Source organism: Amia ocellicauda, chromosome 2 (assembly GCF_036373705.1).
Source record: "Amia ocellicauda isolate fAmiCal2 chromosome 2, fAmiCal2.hap1, whole genome shotgun sequence".
Taxonomy (NCBI): domain Eukaryota; kingdom Metazoa; phylum Chordata; class Actinopteri; order Amiiformes; family Amiidae; genus Amia; species Amia ocellicauda.
In genome coordinates, this window is record NC_089851.1 from 5402286 (window position 1) to 5418510 (window position 16225).

At 39.1% G+C, this 16225-nt stretch overlaps 1 protein-coding gene across 3 annotated transcripts in view; it reads right to left on the reverse strand.

Annotated features, from left to right (window-relative positions):
• Positions 1–16225, reverse strand: part of scn5lab (sodium channel, voltage gated, type V-like, alpha b) — a 104615-nt gene that overhangs the window by 21050 nt on the left and 67340 nt on the right. For all 3 annotated transcript variants that reach the window (XM_066716671.1, XM_066716663.1, XM_066716679.1), the window contains 2 exons: positions 5875–5995; positions 327–481 (listed from right to left, as the gene is read on the reverse strand). In XM_066716671.1, the coding sequence (XP_066572768.1) occupies positions 327–481; positions 5875–5995 (276 nt within the window). The remainder of the gene's footprint in view (positions 1–326; positions 482–5874; positions 5996–16225) is intronic.

Consider the following 16225-nt stretch of genomic DNA (forward strand, 5'->3'; position numbering starts at 1 on the left):
CACATGTGCATTTGAAGGCCGCCCTCCACTGAAGCCATTGAGAAGATCTGGAGGTTGTGTGAAGACCATGCTCGAACTACACCGTCCTTTTCATTTGTCAGGTGATAAACACAATGCCATTGATTACACTCCACTGCACAGGAATCATTTGCTTCGCTGGGCACCGGATTCCCAGGGCTCCCTTCAGCGGGAAATTATAAATTGTAATTGGAAAACTCCTGCATGTTGATAGATTAACCCCTTTAAGGCAGCTGTGCATTAACCTCAGCAGGAGCAATGTCACGGGGGAGGGAAAGCATGAGGGCGAAGTCGGCAGGAGCACTTACCAGCGCACCGCTGCTGAGGAGGATCATAAAGATGATAAACGTTTCAAACCAGCTGTGTTCCACGATTCGGTAGCACGTTTTCCGGAGCCTCCACCAGGCTTGGCCAACACCCTGCGTGGTGTTAATGTCACAGCATGGGAAATGACGCACGCAAACTAACACAAAGAAAAACAGAGTTTAGTCTCGTCGAAAGCACGTGACAAGTCAGGTTTGTTCTGCAAGTTTGTTCACTTCTCACATTCCCAAACTCCTTCTCCTTATGAGTCATCATGCTCTCGTCCATCAGACTTAAGGGTCTAGTTTGAAGGGCTAAACTAATACTAATTCATACTTTATTAAATAAATCATGGTAGGTTTGAGTCTAAACTTTGTCCAACACCTTTTTAACGGGAAGCTTGACCTCTTAGGGGAAAGAGTTTGAATGTGTTTTTTTCTGCTACTGTAAAAACAGGGGGTCAAACACAAAAATCAGGGTCTGGCAAAATGGATACAGAATCATATTTGAGCCGATACCTGTACACCGTGTAGGGTTAAATTATTTAATTTTCTTTTGTTTCACACTTTATCAATTTGACATGTATACCGATATTAGGGAGAGGATTACAATTCTGTGCAAAGATAAAATGAGCCCCCTGATTATAGCAGTAGTTAATACGGAATTCCATTAATTGCATTTAATTTTAATGATCAAATAAAGACAGAAAAACAAATTAAATCATTCAAAACAAATTGACAAAACACCACTACTACTACTACTACTACTACTACTACTACTACTACTACTACATTTCAGTGAATATTGAATCTGTAACAAATAATTTGTAAGCCATTCTAAGTGATGTAAAACATTCCTGACAAATAGCAGGACAGGGAAGTGAGAACAAGCCAGCGTGTCCCACCCCCTGGTAAGTGTGACTCTTCCACTAATCGTCTCCATAGGATTTAACGCTCCCTCGCACCGATGTTATTGCATGAGCAGTTTCACACAGAACATACTACACGTCCCGCCGCCCCCCCGTCCTAATCCCGCTGTAGCCTGTTTAATGGTCCGTGTCTTGGGTAATCTCATTGCAGTACTCGATAAGAGATTGTGGCTGTTACACAACAGAAACCCCAGTATCAATTACTCTTTAAAAGCTTTCAGTCATACTTCCATAACAATGGAGCGCTGCCATGAAATCGCATTATTATGTTCAATGCTCATCTGACTGTCTCCATTACTGGCATTTGAGCTTCTCTAAATTAACTTATTGCCTGTGAGCCTAATAATGTGATTATGGTAACAGAGTAAGTACAACTCAATTTGTAACGACGCTCAAGCACTTTTTCAAGAGCCACAGACATTTTAGCACCCTGGCGCCAACCTTTACTAAGCGCTTAACAGCCACTGAGTGGAAATTAAGGGGATACAAGGGTCACACACGCCATTGCTTATGGTAATGATGTCATCAACATTGCAGGACTAGGGTGGAAACCTGACATGGGTTCAGGAGATGCTTCTGTAATCGTGTGTTTTGTTAAATGTTCAGCAACGCTGTCATTGTAACTGGTAACAATTAAACTGTTACCCCAAGGAGAAGACATCAGAAACTGTAACACCTCAGAGCCTGATTAGATTACCACCTATTGGGAAGTATAAAAGTGCTACTCTGAGCATGTGCAAGGGAGAGCTAGCAGTTTCACACGGGTTTGACAGGAATTGTTATCGATGCAGGTATTGACTTTTATGACGAGATGAGCACACCCCCGTTCTTGAAAAATAGGAGGAACTGTGCAATAGAGGGTTCAGCATGTTTAATTTCTTCTTTCAACCATATAGGTATCATATTTAATCTGTGTTACCGTGCAATGCAGCACTTTCATTGTCCTGAAACTCTCATACCGCAGTAGGCAAGAACAATGTTAATTAATTTAGGCATGTGCTCTGTATTTTGAAAGCAAACTTGCCACACATAGGCTGCTTTCATTCTGAAGGCTTTCCTTTTCAAAACCATATCTCTTCATTGTTTTTTAAATGATATATATATATATATACACAAATTGTGTTGTCATTAATATAAATGTTGTTTCATTTACCCTTCAAGGACTTTAAAGGAACACATGCCTATGGTTTTCATTCATGACTATGTGCATGCGAGGACACAGCTGTGAGTCATCACAAGTTTAATTAAAGACCTTTAACATTGTGCGGACGAATCCTCAACAAGCTGTTTGGAAGAGCTCAAAGCAAGTACAATTATACAATAATGTACTGCTAATTATCAGTCAACAATGTGTGGATAAAGAAAGGTTCCCTGTCATTTTCATTCGTGTCATTCATTGATTATGAAATGTCCTGCATGAATATGTCTTTTTTATTTAATTCAAACAATGATAGAAGGTTATTTCCTTTGCCGGATTCAAGCCACGCAGCCTGAGTTAAAAAGCTTTGACAGATTCATTGCCAAACAGAAAGACTTTAATTCGATGTCCTGAATGCTTACATAAAAACGGAAAAAGTCTGCTCTGAGCTAAATATGAGTGAGGCGGCGAATTACCCAGCCCAGAATTACCTGAGCATTTAGGTTCTGAAGCAGCACGTTATTAATCCCAAATTAGAAATAAATAAATCAACCTGTTTCGTTTACTCTCATCAAGGGATGTCTCTTAAAATCCCCACCAGTCTCGGCATTTTTCTCTTCATTATATATTCCAAAAGACCGTGCATAATAACACAGACCCCTGGCTGCTACAACATCATCACGCAGATTACCACAAAGAAACGGAGTAAGCAAAACACCAAAAAACGACACAAAAAGACCCTGAGCGGAAATACGACAATGAAACTTGTAATTTGGTAGGATTGTAATAAACTATATTCTATAATTATACCAAATCAGCTGCAGTAAACTACCTGTTACGTGTGCTATTTTTTAAATTACACAAACTGATCATAGGCAGTTCTTTATCTAGTACAAAAAAAACAACTTTGAAAAGGGACGGCAATCAGCTTATCTAAGAGATGTCCTTCCACATTAACACTTGAGGTTACTAATGCGTTTTGTGTCTATTCCACGTGCAGCATCCACAACTTCTGCTTCTCCCCCCCAAGACAGATGTTTCAGATTCCCTCCTTTTGCTTTTCATCTGTCAAACTGACGAAAATACTCACAACATTAACAGTAGATGACTAATTAACAGGAGCGCAACCCGTCTTTAAGGGTTTCTATGTTCTGTGTGCTATAAATTAACCTCAGCTCACTGGCTTCCCAGGCTGAACTCATTTCTATATGTGTGCGCTATATAAGAGTGCAATCAACGGGAACATGCTGATGGATAGTATAGCTCCTTAGTTGATCTTTAAAATGTTATTTGGTGGCGAAACACAGTTGAAACTAAATTATTATAGGCATTATAGCTTTATTCGAGATGTTGTACACACAAAAGCATACAATAAGGTTCCAATTAGGCTCTACTGGAAATGGTACAGCCAGTCTCTGTAGATGAAACGTTTTATATTTAAATTTAAATGTGTAAGTTACCATAATTTTGAGCAAACTATGTAACCTGAGAATCAGACTGCAATGAACAGAAGACACAACTGCATTACGCTAAGTTGTCGAGCTGAACAATGGTATTAACAAGGACATACTGCTTACAGTCTTACAATCCTGACCACTGATCTGTTTTTGGTTGATGATAGATAATTCAATGAAAGACAGACAGGCAGACAGAAACAGTGTCTGTAGGAAGTATTCACCAATCTGCATTTCAATGGGATTTTCTCCCTTCGATTTACACAACCTACTCAACACTTTGAGGAGGCAAGAGCATGTTTATTGTATTGAGTGTGCTTCAACATTGCAGTGACTGACTGAAAAATTGTGCTGTCAGCTAAATTGAAAACATGTTTTTCTTGTTTTCGTTTTTAATATGTTCCAACAGGACTGCACTGCTAAGCAGCTGGGCTATTCAGTGGCGCACAGACAATGATAGCAGAAACAGGGCAGGCAAACAACCCGTTTCAGCTTCATTTAATTACTGCATGTGCATTTCCAGCTCTTTCTTCTTCCAGGAAATCCAAATGGATTATCATCAGGAAGGTCTGCCTAAAGTGACCGACAGTGAAAAGGCATGCTCAGTGCATGCAGCATGCTACTGTCATATTAATAACAAGCCAAAGCTGTAGCAAAGCATGTTTTCTGAGGCCCAGGACAATATTTTGTGGAGGAGAAAGAAAGCTTAGAAAAATAATGATCTTATACAGAAGAAATATTATTTTATATAAATAATAATACAATGCAAACATTTTTAAGTGAGCATATGTTTTAAGTAAGCATTACTGTGCTATGATTATGATATTGATATGTATGTGCAAGGTGTGCAAGACTTGCAAGACTGGGATGCATTGATATGGTAACTGTTAGATTCCCAAAATATGGATAATCGAAACCTCTTGTTTATTTTTATTTTTTAAACAACACTGCCTCTGCACTGCGTCTTTTGTTGTTGCGTTTTCTTACATTCTATTTAGATCTACATATTGGTATTCATATTTATTTTGTCTACAAAAAGGCACATCCAAAAAAAAGTAATTATTATAAAATGTAGCATGTAATTATTTTATTTTAAGACCGTTAGAGATTTTTCCAAATGAAACAATCAGACACAGAGAAACATAATTGGGTAAGCGGCCTCATAAAGGTACCAATTATCATTCTTCAAAGTAATTTTTCTGTAAACGAGCTTCAGCATTGTACAGATATATTAAAACCATGTCTACTATGTCATCATCTTATTTATATCATAATAGCAGCTTCTTGACTCTTCTTGACAGCTCTTGTCATCTGTAATTTCTGTATTATTTTTGTTATGCAGGAAAATTATGATTACACCATAAGTTTTGGAGAGCTGGCAAAATTTGCTAGTCTGCAGTAGTTTCAGTCAGTTCATAATAATATGTTCTGCTATATTAAGGATCACTTGACTTGCTCTGATAAGCTTAATTTTCGAATGCACAATTCCCAGCAGACCAGAAGATTTGGGAGAAAGATCTATACTCTGGTGTCGTGCATTTACAGAACCTTGGTCAACTTATTAGTGAAAAAATAATGTGATTAACATGGCAGCTATTGAGCATATTCTTTGGGTCTTTTCCCCTCCTCATACAGCATATAATATATATATATATATATATATATATATATATATATATATATATATATATATATATATAGGGCGGTTGTCTTTACTTAAATCCCAGTTTCCTTGTTTGTTTGTTTTCACTTCCTGTGTTTCCTTGTGCACATTTTGAATGTCCAATTTAAAATTATTCATCTCACTGAAAGTGTGTCTGGGGCCTAGAGTGATAGTCATTAAAAGCCTCCACACAACTTAATTGAAGGGATCCACAGTTGCAATTTAAAAAAAGCTATTTGCATAGCTTAGCACTTCCCCGGCCAGCTGAGCCCATACATCTCATTCACCAGCTTCAAATGAGGGATAAACATCACCGGCTTTGAAGGGAACGTAAGGACTCGGCAGAAACAGTGTGTTTAACTTGACTTACTTTCAGGGAAACAGTCTTCTGGATCCATGGCTTCTTCAGCCATTTCTGAGAACTCATCCTCCTCCTCTCCTGGCTTTCTGAGATCCACTGTGCTCCCTTCCGAGAGGCTAATCTCATCCTTCTGCAGGAGAAGAAAAAGCTACGATCAGTCTCATATGTCACAAAAAGAAAGGCCATAAAACATATCAGAAACAATGTTCTCAGATGTTACATCAGACTCATTAACAATCCAGTAAATACACAATGGATTTTGGAAAATGTCTCGTTCAGAACCATGGCACTAGAGATGATGATTTGCGAGTCTTGAGTCTTGAAAGCACATTACAACTAACAGTGGGACTCGGATTGTGAAGGCATTCAGCTCAAAGGTGAATGTCTCCTCACATTAAGACAAAAACAGAGAACCCAACAGTCGCAGTACCGCACTTTTATGTTCTGCTGTCGGTCCTGCAGAGTCATCAGATGCTTGAGGGGGTATTCACGAATGAATGGAAACTCAAGAGAACATCAGCTCTCATTATTTCTGTTTGGCTGCAGAATAATAACTTACAATTCCAAAAAAATGTGTCTATGTATATATATATATATATATATATTCATAATTACAGATGGATATTATTGGGATGTAATTGTGGGATGAAAACAGACATGCTGGGGATTGTTCAGTTTTAGTACCTATATCTCTGGCCTTTTAAGTGACTTTTAGCATTTCCACATGGTGTTTTGTGAAGCAATAAGGTATGGCACACTCTTGCCAAAAGTATGAAAAGTGTGTGAATGGATTTAAAAGAATAGGTATATTATGATTTTAAGTTCAAAGAAATGCTACAAAGCCACGAGTCACACTAGCTCCCATCCCAGTGCTGTGGGCGCAATGTTTGTCAGGTTTTCCTCCTGATAGTCAGGAGAAAGCATAACTTGTAGAAAGTCTAAGTGTGGACCAAGCTAGTACTGATGTTAATTGGCTCCTTTATCAATGTGTCTTAAAGGATTGTATGGATAAGGATTCATAAAAAACGCTCAAGACCAGGAGTTTAAAATACATACATGTCAGAAAGACCTAAGACTGAACTGCACACAGACTCAAGAAGTACCCTGGCCAGTCAATCTTACTATGAAAGCTATATCTGTATAAAAAAATAAATAAAGATTAAAACTAATGTTCCCAGATGGCCAATATCTAAATTTCTGACACGTTCTCTCTCTTTTTGTTTCTGGAAAAGATGCTTTTCACCGAGTACTACTGTATCGTATATACTTTTCAAATAATATACATAACAAATCTCAAATCGTAAGTAATTTCAGTTTTATAACCCATTCTGATAACTGCTACCATATGTTACCATCAAGTCTAATCTGTGGCATTGAAATCCGTAATCTGCTGAATCAGGCCCGTGTCAAAGTAAGAGCACAGAAAGAGCGAGACGGGTACACACTTTGCTGGAAGGTTACAATATTGCATTGTGGGACATGAAGGGCAAACTAGATATATTTACTATAAATACATCTTAAATCCTAAATCATTTTGAATTTTCAACTTTGTTTTCCAGACACAGAACCACCTGCTTTGGTTTTGACCCCTTATTCTGCCAAGTGCTAATGTACTACTAATGTAGGTGAGGCAGACTCACAGGAGCACAGACATCCACGGGAAAGAACTGAGCTCAACTAAGAGCCTCTGTCTGGCAGTGGAGCCTTAAAATAATGTCCCTTCATTTTATTTGTTTATGTATATATTGTGATGGAGTGTACATTCCCAGAGGTGAATTGGGAGGCTCTGGGACCCTGGGGTTTGAGGAAGGTGCACACCATCTTGGGAAACGAGGCTGACATCAAGGCGGCCATGTTGGTAGAGCCTCTTCAGGATGTAATTGGTTGTTGTGGGATGGGCTTAATGGGATAATTGGATGCACTTGGTGAGAATTATTTAAACAAACATGGCGGGAGGCGGGAGAAGGGAGAAGGGAACTTTTTCTCTCTCCAGGGTAAACAGACGTAGCTGTCCCTGGTATGTTTATTTCATTTGTGTATTTTTGAGGACCCAGAGATGGGTTATCTTTTTGTTTGGTTGTTTTGTTTAAAATTAATACATGCCAAGGCATTTCAACATATGCCTGTGTGTGTGTTTCCGGGATTTGGCAGTACAGGGAAGCTAATCCTTCACAATATATATATATACATATATAGTGTGTCATATTTTATCTTGAGATTTATTGTGTCTCAAAATGATATAGTGCTTTGAAACTGAGAAAATGAAACAACTTAATGAAATACTGTTTATTGAAAACCATGACACTTTTTCAGTATGTGGAATAAAGACAAGGTGTCTTCTGTATTAGTTTGGTCACCATTTTTTTCTTTCTTTCTTTTTAATTCAGTGTTATAAAATATTATCCAAGTGTCACTGAAAGTGGGTTTGGACTTTCACCTCCAGGTTCAATCTTATTTTGTGACGTGATTATACACTATGAAGTGTGGAATCTGCATTATCGTTGACAAAATGTTACGAAATATGTCACATACAACTGTATTCCTTACAGAGCTGTACAAACGAAGTACTGGAGTAACTATCATATATTAAAACATAATTGTAAGTGCTTTTTAAAAACACTTTTTTAAATAATCATTGTCAGGCAACATCTGATGTGCTGTGAAATAAATTGTGTAAACTGACAGTACAGCTGCAAATGTTCTATATAATATTATAATGTCATCTTGATAGATATTTAGGGGTTATAAAACACTACGTGTCTATACATAGATGAGGATATGCAATATAAGCTTTGAAGTTAGTCTTTTCCTTGGGCACAGTAATGCGGAAAGCCAAGGTATTGGAAATTGAAGAAGACATGCGGAGAGGGCAGATTTGCAAACTAAGCAATGACAATTGCACTAGACATTTGAGTAATACTCTGCCCAGCATCTGTGCTGATCTCACAGAAAATCTGTCATGAAAATAAAACCACAGCTAAACAGGAAGGGGTCTTGTAGGCTCATAATTAAACATCATGTATAGAATCCGACACATTTTAATGATCAGCCATAACAAAGGACGAAAGATAAAAATGGAGCAAATGTAAGGTCTTCAGTCTGTTGCTGCATGTTATCTTCAACAGGAAATCTAAGAGAACAAGTGCTTGTTAAAAACAGAAAGAAAAGGAAACCCTAACAGTTCTACATTGAGCTGAATGTCTTGTATACTCCTCAACTCGTGTAGATGAATAGAAGGAAGAGACAATTCCAGCAAAAGTGTACTTGATAAAATGTTAAACGTCAGCACTTTTCTTTCTGTGCCCATACAGTGCAGGATTCACTGTGTCCGACACGAAAGACATTCTGACAAAAAAGGATTAAAGGCTAGCATGATTCAAGACAGGTCTTGCTATGAATGTGCAGCAGGATGAAATAACCTAACCGCTATTGACAATGTCTTTTTACATAAGCCTATCTAGTGGTGCTCTGGTCCTTCTTTGGTAACCATCATATGCTCTGAAACATGCCAGAAGACTCCAAGCCCACTGCCATACAAGGTCTCCACATTGGTCCTCGGATGTCCACGAAATGACAGATCTTTCCTTGTACATCTGATGGAAATGGACCCCAAGGAGATGGGCTGACACTCGCAACACCTCAAGCATGTGTTCTCCGCAAACGCCAGGGCGCCATAAATAACCTCTGCTGGGCTTTGCTCCGGAGTCGCTGTATCCTGTTCCGATGCCCTGACTTCCGCTGCCATTCCCACAAGCCATGGAAACATACTGCGCAATGCTGGAGTGTTTTAATTGGCAAGCGGAAGAAATCCCCCCTGCTTTAAACAATGCAAATGTGAGATGTGGTTTTCCATATCCCCTGAAAGGTGACTGCACCGGCGGGGGATTTACGGTTTAATTAGTGCTGTTACAGAATACCACGGTCACAATGCAGTGAGGGAACCATCCCAACACATATCTGCTCTTCTCAAGGACAACAGCCTCACAGATAGACCACATGAACCTTTAGCAGGATTATAGATTTCCTTTTCCTCAAATGCTGAACATTTGCTTAATGATCACTCTCAGATAGTGACTGTCCAATAAAATTGAAAACATTTAGTTAAAGAGAGAGGATGTTTTTCTACACACCTGAAGTTTTATAACCTACTATTTATGGTTGCTAATCCTACAAATATGTGAGTGTGTGTATCTAGTGTTTTTATAGAAATAAATAGAAATGTCATTAACAATTTGTGTGAGACTTAAAGGTTTTATAGGTGGTGCTTTTTGATGGCACTAAGAGCAGTGGCTGTATTTTGAGGATTGCAACAGCATACCGATGACAGTATTGCCTTCCTTCTGCCCTCATTGTCCCCCTTTGCTTTATAGCACATCCTCATTGGCCCCGCTCCACACTGGAGGGCCTGAGATGCCTCACATCTCTGAATGCTGCAGTGTCCAGTGTTCAGAGGAGCCCGGTAGTGTTGCACATGCCTGGGGCATTTACCACCACAAATGGTTTAAAAATAGCCTCCAAAGAGAAGGGGGTATAAGGCACCATTTACCCACCATCAAAATGCTATGAAACAAGAGCCCGTACATCCTTCTCTATGTCAGCTGTACCCTGGCACCCCTCCATCCTGGCTTAAGAGGTGCATGCACACGGCCGAGGTATGCACGGGGCCTTTACCGTAATAACTAATGGGCGATGTCTGAAGCAGTGAAAACAAAACAAACAAGCAAAGAAATAGAGCCGTCATAGCACAGAAACTAATATACAAAAAAAAAGTTCTCACCCTATAAATGCTTGTGTAAATGACACAACGTCTAACAATGGCCCTTTCACAAAAAGAAGAAATAGAATACATATGTGAATCAGTCATTCACAGTATTTCAACAATGTCCCGTCAAAGTGATCTCTAGATATCCTTGAAATGAACAGTAGATTTTCATTACCCTTCTCTTTTGACACTTTTGACATCTTGTCTTTCAAATCAAGCATATATTGCTCATTTATTCAGTGCTTCCCTCATGTGCAATGGGATAAACACACAATTCAGCACCACACACCACAGTTTGTCCCATCTAAGCTCTCACACCATATTTGTTTTGTAACCTTACATGGGATTTTCCAGCAAATCTATTACTCCTTTGAATTGAATACACTTTTAATTTGATTTATTTCTAAGTCCTTTAATATAACAAATATCAAACATGACTTATCTGGATTACAATGGGGGAAAATCCTTACAGGTGTTGTTACAATCCAGTAACAAAGCGTTGTAATCCTCTATTGGATAGCCTGCGCCTGGCTGTCGAAAGGATTATTATGAGGTTGTAAGATGTACTAAAGGATTTTAGCGGAGCGTCTTGATGAGGCATCAGCATGCAAATACTGTCTGACTTAAGCAAAGGACTGACGACCCGGGCTCCTGCCAGGCTTTTGCCGTTGACGGGATCTGTTTAGCTGCTGGCTTGTTTTAACATGACAATAATGACAAGATAACATGTCTGTGGAGTCGCTGCTGCATTAACCCTCACTGGCACCTTGTAAACCTAAACCCAACAAATTAAATCTGAAGCTGCATTTCCAGTGGCTAAATTATCACTTCCATTATTGATACTATAGATTGTAGCACAATCAGCAAAAGCTCAAACTAGCGAAGACTGGCTTGGTTGTGTCTGATTCCTAAACTGCTCAGAGACACTTCAATGTCATGGTTTCACATACACAAAGAATGCTTTAGGAATATATGTTGTTCTGGAGGGAAGGGTTTGAACATCTCTCTCTCTCTCTCTCTCTCTCTCTCTCTCTATATATATATATATATATATATGAATGCCAGAACACAGACAGCATGTTCAGTATAAAGTACATAGATGTCTTTCCACCCACTGACATGCCACTAGTGGATGTACGTTTGCAAATCTTTGCAGGAAGGGGCCATGACTCACGATGCTGGTCACTCCGGTTGGTGAGTAAGTCAAAGTGGCCTGAATTTATATATATGCCACATACTATTTCAATGACATTCCTTATATGGTTTACACGTTGGTTTTCTCTTTGTGAAAAAAGCAGTCCCTGTTGTTATTTCACATTTAATGACCTTGGCAACACACTGTAATTCTCAGATCAATTCATGTCTGTAATTCCTCCTAATGATGAAGGAAAAAAACAACTGCAGACTTATTACGGCTCTACTGGTCCAAGCCTGTGTGATGAGGTTGCTAGTGTCAGAAAGAAGCCACACAGGAAGGATTCATTTCCAGACATTTCTCAAACCAGAGGCAATGGGAGCTCGGGGGGGAGGAGTGTCTGGGAGGATGTGTTTAGCCCATATGGAGAGCAGAGATTTAACATCCAGGGCTAGAAGGGTGACTTGGTATGTACAGTATGTAAAAACTCATTTGTACAGCTTAGAGCTTACTTGCCCTGATCTTTAATGCATCCTTGTGAAAATATCCAATGTGGAGTCTGAACAACTTTAGTATAGGGTGTATAGACTATTGATAACCTATTACCTTCACTGCAGATCAAACCAGAAACAAATATATAGTATATATTATTTATAGTATCTCATCCCAGAAATTGTGTTAATATTTACCTAAAAGTAATGTCATGAGTCTGACCAGAACAAAAAGAAAAAAACATATATTTATTAAAAAGAATGGATTCTTAATTTCTTTTTAATACCATCTGAATAAAAAAAAATGTGATAATTTTTTCACAATGCTTGTCTTCTAGTCTATTAACATCAATGTGCTATGTGCATATTCTTAAAAAACAAACAAAACAAAATAAACATAGTACTGTTCAGGTAAAGACCAAAACACCAGTAAACTAAACCCACTAGCATAATCTTCAGAATTCACCAGTGGTTTACAACTGCAATAACTCCATCAACAAACCTGTTTTAATCACGCTAAATAATGTATATACACATTAGCGTGGCAATCATGTGAATTGGGTTTGCGGTACAGGAAACGAACAAACAATCTCATCACTCTGGAGATAAACTCCACCAGGGACAGACACTTTAAAAGGCAAGAGGAAGGAAAACAGGAAGCAGAATGTGGCAGCTTGCATAGTGTGAGACTGAAGGAAAGGTTAGGAAAACCCACACTCACACAGGTTCAATTCAACCTCTTGATCTTTTTCTAATGAAAGTAAAGTTAAAATAAACCAATTTACCAAGATATCCTTTTTCACAGATTACTTGTTGGGCGTCATCTTGGAAAGTTCACTAGTACTTCCATCTAGTGTTCATTTGTAGGACTACACCGTCATCACCACCTTAAACCCAAGCAATTAATTCCAAACGTTTTGCATTTTGCTCAGTGCATGTCCTTCTGAGAAGTCTGGGTAACTCTTTTACTACACTGCGCTTTATTTGAAACTGTACTTTCTCTGCAGTGGCATTAATCTGTCTCTGAACTGGAGGGTTGGAAAAAAAAGCAAAAGACAAGTAATCACTGACAGACAGAAAGCAAGCTCAAGAAAGACCTCTTCTGGAGCTACAATGTGAAGAGGCTGGGTTAACTGTCTTTAGTTTAGTGGATACTGTAACAGTGTCTCCTCCATATGCACAAAAAACAACAAACCAACAAAACTTTGGTGCTCAAAGCTCAGACATTTGTACTTGCTGACCAAACATGAATGACCTCCTTCAAAGACAAGGCTGTCCTATTCTTCAATAAAAGCAAAACCAAGAACAAACATACTGTAGAAGTCCTTCATTCATCCCCCCTTTCTTTTAAACTCAAGGATTAATAACAAAATAAAATACGTTCTAAATCCCAGTTTGATTTCAGTGCGGGTATAGGCTGCCAGGGAGCTGTTTTTCCCCTAATTCCTTGGTAACTCAGTGTTGTGGTGCGAACAGGAAGCGGGTGTTGGCCCTTTTATCTGCCGCATGAAGATCACGGACCCCAGCGGGCAGCTCTGGGCTTAGAGGGGCGCTGAGGGCAGCCTGCCTGCTGTCACAGAGCCCCTCAGAGAGAGAGAGAGAGAGAGAGAGAGAGAGAGAGAGCTGGGATGGGTTACCTCTGAGAGGGGCCAGGGCTAACACACACTCAAAAATGGTGTGGAGCAGCTGGATTCCCCAAGGACGCCCTAGTAATTCATCCTCCAAACCTTTTAAAGTCAAAACCCACAACGAGTTTACTACACACCTGAGCTAAGGGGAAAAAACAACAACTAAAGCATGCATCTGTTGGCAAGGGGTTAGTAGGCTTGCAATACTGTTTTAATTACAGTTTTGTCTGCCACACCCTCCCCAAATCAAGTCAAGTTTGCAAGCTACCATGTGTGCGTGTGTGAGTTGTATGTGTGCATGTGTGAGGGTGTGAGTGCTGGTGTATGCAGCTCCAGTCCACAGTTCTCTATGTTGTGCTCTCTCTCTCTCTCTCTCTCTCTCTCTCTCTCTCTCTCTCTCTCTCTCTCTCTCTCTCTGTGCTTTGCTCGATGCGCTTTGTGAGCAACGTGACAATTATAAAAGAGCCGGCCCTGCTGAGGGTTGTCTCGTTACACAACTGGTCACATGGAGGGCTGGCAGGAGGGAATACTCCTCCTGCAGGAATTGCCATCACGTCAGTGACCAAATCAAACTAATATGCTGATGGATCGGGTGACATCATCATAAGATCGGTGGCCTTTTAATGCAATGGCAAATCTTTGGTGTATAAAGAAACCAAGTTTATCAGCATGGGTATTGTTGCAGTTATAAAGAAACCAAGTTTATCAGCATGGGTATTGTTGCAGTTAAAGGAATAATTCCTTCCTGATTGAAACTTTGTTGCAATACATAATAATAATAATAATAATAATAATAATAATAATAATAATAATAATAATAATAATAAAAAAAAAATAGTACAGTACAGTTGTGATCAGTGGAGCAGGAAGTGAAGCAAAGGGTAAATCAGCCAACTCCGTCCATTACACTGCTGTGGATGGATCTGGATTCACTGGGGGCCTTCGAGAAGAGTCTTGATGTGGTACCTGGGCCATTAAGCTGCAACACCTGGATGAGCAAGATGGGCTGAAGGCTTCCTCTCATCTGTGACCGCTCTACTGTATTTATTTCTAATAATATGAACTATACATAGAAATCTCTGAGGTGGTGTACAGTACACATGTGCTGTTATGGTTTCCATTGTTCATGTTTGGGCTTTGGAAACTGAAGTGCTTCTGCAGTCTTAACAGAAGAGCGAAGACGCTGCTTGATTGGAACAATAAACTGCCGCACAATCAGAGCTAATCACCCCCGGCGCTTTCCTCTGATTGTGCCTGACGGAGGCGCCCCACGTGCCACGCGGTGAAGCGGCCACACAGACCGTGACTTTCCCGGTACAGAAGGTGATTCCTTTTCTCTGCAGGTTTAATCCTGTGTCTCTAGTACTCAGATCTTTGCAGAGATGTAGGACTAATAACCCTCTTATTTATTGTGTGTCCCATTTACAGCCCAAAGGACTTGACAAACACATTTGGTCAATCAATCAATTTATGAATTCATTGGAAGCATCAATCTCAAAAGCCTTTCCAAAAGAATCGCACAAGAAGGTCCCCAGCCCTGTGGGTTTTATAGACATCTTTAATCATGGCTAAAGACAGAAGTGGAGACCCCTGCAATAAAGCCTATCCAAAGAACAGTATGATGTCTCCAATCTGGGTTCTAGTTTCATTCCAACATGACTTTAACCAGCCCCACTAAAACAGTTATTGTCTAAATTAAGCTAAAATCAAAGGTTGACTGCTGAAGTATGAAAGACTTATGAATATAATGCCGAGCCCAATTTTAAAAGTAGACAAAGATTATTTGGGAATTATTAAACGAAACAAAATACAAAACAACTCTGATTTTAAATTCTTTGTTTGACCAGGCGTGTTTGAAAACAAATTCCTCTCAGGCATGAAAAGGAGACACATAATCATCCCACCAGCTGTTCACTAGTTTCACTCAGGCATCGTTCAGACCTTAAACAAACAAACAAACAAACAAACAAAAAGGATCAAAATCAAAATCAAAAACTACTCAGCTCTGACAAGTGAAAATGGAAAATTAACATTTTCTTCCGAAACAAAAACCATACAGGACTTAAAATGAGGAGAACTGAATCTTCTAGGCAGCACTTGTGAAGTAATAAACCTACAATTTCTGCATTTAAATTAGTTTTTTAAGTAATTTAAAATGCAGATATCAAGAACAGAAATATTTAGTGCTTATGTAAATACCACTTCTCAACAATATCCTTTAACAAGTCATGTTTTTATCATAATCCTCACATAATGAAAACTGTAATCGAGGGAAATACAGTATGATTGTTGAACAATAACTCATCTTTCACTCTCACAAATATTTCAGTTCTTTGTATAGATC